The sequence below is a fragment of the Zingiber officinale genome, chromosome 3B (genome assembly GCF_018446385.1).
Source record: "Zingiber officinale cultivar Zhangliang chromosome 3B, Zo_v1.1, whole genome shotgun sequence".
NCBI classification, from domain to species: domain Eukaryota; kingdom Viridiplantae; phylum Streptophyta; class Magnoliopsida; order Zingiberales; family Zingiberaceae; genus Zingiber; species Zingiber officinale.
The window spans coordinates 98,934,627-98,938,261 of NC_055991.1; the positions used below are offsets into that span (position 1 = coordinate 98,934,627).

General features: G+C 46.1%; 1 protein-coding gene across 1 annotated transcript; it reads right to left on the reverse strand.

The window, feature by feature from the left end:
* Nucleotides 1-525: 525 nt before the first annotated feature.
* LOC121967165 (probable methyltransferase PMT15) lies at nt 526-3,361 on the reverse strand. The gene is made up of 6 exons (XM_042517217.1): nt 2,460-3,361; nt 1,991-2,201; nt 1,617-1,914; nt 1,127-1,519; nt 970-1,047; nt 526-884 (listed from the first exon to the last, which is right to left on the reverse strand). Exons 1-6 carry the CDS (start codon nt 3,138-3,140, stop codon nt 617-619), a joined length of 1,929 nt encoding a protein of 642 aa, XP_042373151.1. The 5' UTR covers nt 3,141-3,361; the 3' UTR covers nt 526-616.
* Between the last annotated feature and the right edge of the window lie 274 nt (nt 3,362-3,635).

Consider the following 3,635-nt stretch of genomic DNA (forward strand, 5'->3'; position numbering starts at 1 on the left):
ACTATGAAAAGACTTTGTGTAAACCACCACTTAAATATATAATAATTGTAAAAATTAATTTGGAGTAGAAAATAATTTAAAATGTTTGTATGAGTGGTAGAAATTTTAAAAGATTAGAATCTTTTATAAAATTCTAAAATTAATTAAATATTTAGTTAAGGCCAATTAAGATATAGTCCTAATTAATATAAAATCAGTTGAGATCCAATAGTTTAGATTGGATCATCATTTCTATTTAACTATGTTGAGATCTTAATAAGACATAATAATAGTTGTATCCCTAGCCGCCCTTGTCTATTTTTCTGTGTTGGTGTTATCAAAGCTGACCTCTGAAGCCGCCAGTTAGCCAAGTCGTTTTTCTTGCATGTTTTGATAAAGAAGAAATCGCTGCATGGACAAAGTAAATTAAGATGCATGGACAAAGTAAACCATATGCCTCTTAATACGTCTCCATAAGGCAATTAGATAAATCAAATTCTACTGGTAGGCTTAATTTCAAGCATTTGTATTCGTAATAGTGGCCGATTAAGAATCATAGAACATTATTGATTAAAATATCTTAAAATTACAACCTAAAGTTCAACCGATTGCAAGTAAAAAAAAATGACAAAAAGATTTATGTTTCATTCATAGGGTTGCTATGTGCTGACAAATCTGGTTGATCTTGGCCTTGATTTGAAGCTGTCCAATATGTCTTCACTACCAAAAGAAGCTTCTCTCTTCGAAGAGGACCATCTTCATGATCCACAATTTGGCTGTCCCATCTCATTCCATCAGTGATGCTCTTGACTTTCACTAACACATCTACATCATCTCTAAAGATGACTGTTCCCTCCGGCCTAAGAATACGGTCCATTTCCAAAAGAATGTCCTCCATTTCACATCTGGATTAAAGAACACAGCAATGCAAACTTAGGCAGCTATAACAACCTAATTCATATAGTTTATCAAGAATTAAATGGTCAGTACCTTCCGTTGTAAAGACTAAACAATGTATCGGCGTGTAGAAGATCATACGTTCTTGGATAGGTAGACATTGCCTCACACCTGCGTTGTGAATTTGCATACAGGAGAAGAGAATTAAATGGCATAGAACTAGCAATGGACAACTTACTTGGGAACTCACCAGTCCTGATATATTCCAATAAGTCCGCGCTCGTAGATTACTCCAAGCGTGTTAATTTTAGCCTCAGAAGGGACGACGTTCATGACCCAAACTGGGTCATCGATGAGAGCCGCAGCAAAGCTACCAAACTTGGCATTCATGTCGAGCAAGTTCCGATAACGGCCCTTCTGTCCTAGTTGGTTGATTACAGCCTTATAGTAGCCAAGTCTCTTCTTCCATAGCTCGGTGTCTTGCAAAAACATCTCAGCCGTCACACCATCTAGGCTTCCACTGGCAATCCTTGGAGGCACCGCCATTAGTCTCTGGGGCCAGTTTTGCAGTGCGCCACCAGCGATTTCTCTAGTATTGGAAACTTCAGGCAGAGGTGTGAGGCAAGTTTCCATCTTGGTGTACCTGTAATTATTAAAGACGAAAGTAAAAAAATTAAGTTCAAATATTAAATTCTATTTTGTTGTGTAACAAGTGAGGGTGAGGACTAATTAATACGTACCCAGCAGAATCAGGATTGATAACATTGCAGAAGTTTGTTGATCTGAGGACCCTCTTACGTATTTTGCAGTGTATGTGATTGGTTGGCTTCTGCCATATGGCGATGTCTCCCTTCTCCTTGATCTTCTTCCAGCAGAGGCTCGTAGCCAAGGTTTCAATGTCGTCCTGCTCAGCTTTCAAGTCTGCCTCTGATCTCTGCCAGCCCTTCCAGTGCCGTCTCCAGTTGATCGGAGGACCTGAGAGGATCCAGTAGCCGCCGGGTCTCAAGATTCGGTCAACTTCGATCAAGTTCTGCCCTCCTGTGACAATATGCAAGCGGCATTGAATGAGACAGGAAAACGGCATAGCTAGGCAGAGCGATTAATATATTGTTACCGTAGAGATGCCATGGGATGAGGCAGCGAGAACAATGGGCCATGTCGAACGCCCGGGCGGGGTAAGGGAGGCGATTTGTGGCGAGCACGCCGATCATGGCGGGGACGCCGCGTTCCAGAGCGAATTGGACTTGCGCCTCGTGGGAGTCCCTCGGTGCGAAAGACATGGTTAGGATGTTTCGTGAGAGGAGATACGCACCCCAGCTTGCTACCTGCATCCGCCATGGCCAAATCACAATCCAAGTTAGCCATCTCGACCAAGTTGCTTCGACTGATGATATTCGACGAACAAAAAAAACAAAGGATGTCCAAAGGGTGACCACGTTGACGCCCGTTGCACGGAACACGAGATGATTCAAACATATTTTAACCCAAAATCCGAGCATTATCCGGGAATCGCGTTGCATGCAAGCGACAGGGCGATCCAACTGCCGCCCGGCCCTAGTGGGCAAAAGTAGTCAAACACTCACCCCGCAGCCGGTGTCGACGGCTGTCCGAATAGATCCGTTTCGCAGTGGAATAAGCCGCTCGATTTCGTTGATATAGGCGTCAGCGCCGTTGGAAAACATGGTGCCGCCGCCGGGGAACCGGAACTTGTTCCCCTCGACCCGGATCCAATTCTGGACCGCCTTCTCGACCGTCAGCTCCTTGTGCGGCACGTTAGAAAACCAGGCGGTATCCCGGCTTATCGGCCAGGGGAACGGCGTCTTGTACCCCGCCGGTGCCGGGATCAGGCACTTGAGCAGCTCCTCCTTCGCCGGGCAGTGCCGCTCCCTGTAGATGAGCCGATCGCGGTCGAACCGCAGAGACCGGTCTCGGTCCTCGCAGGGCGTGTACTCAGAGTACTTGACGTCGCAGGCCGGGAACTCTCGCACCGCAGGGGCAGCTGCCTTGGCTTCGTCGACCGTGTGGTGGGCAGCGAAGTCGAGCTTCGAGGCGCTGGCCAACACCTTCTCTTCATCGCACGAGACAGCGTTGAGGACGGTGGATTGGAAGGAGGTAGAAACGCCACCGCTGTGCTGCCACACGCCGAGAAAGTAGGAAGCGGAGCAGAGGAGAATGACTAAAGCAAAGGGAATGATGTTAACTCGCTTGCAGTACGGTCGGTACAATATCGACACGCCGGAGTTTGGTGATCCGCCGCTGGCCATTTGCGTACTAGCCTAAAGATTGTTTCACTTTTGATGATTTTTCATGCGAAATTAACAATTTGGACTACAGAAACAGGGGAGGAGAAGATAGTGAGATAGGAAGAAGACTAATAATGTATCCAAATGGCCTATGCATGCCTCTGGTGACGAAAATATGAAATGCGAGGCTAGTTCAGATGCATGCGGGAGGGAGAGCATTAATGATCCAGTGGCATTATAACAAAGGAACCTTGGAGCTCAAAACTCGGTGGGACCGGGGAACGCTTGTGTCAGAAACTACTGAAAGTATTAGTTTATGTGTGATACTTTGTGCGTGCCAGTGAATCGAGAATTGGAACCTGGCCGTAGAGTTGGCCATGTCACAAGGAGGAATTGGGATTGGCAGATAGAAGAGTCCATGACATGGATAATGGAGGAAGTTAGTGGAACTGCAAGTCTGGAACTGGACAGGCAAGGTCGAGCAAGGGGCATTTTCTCTCCCTCCTTTTAGTAGGT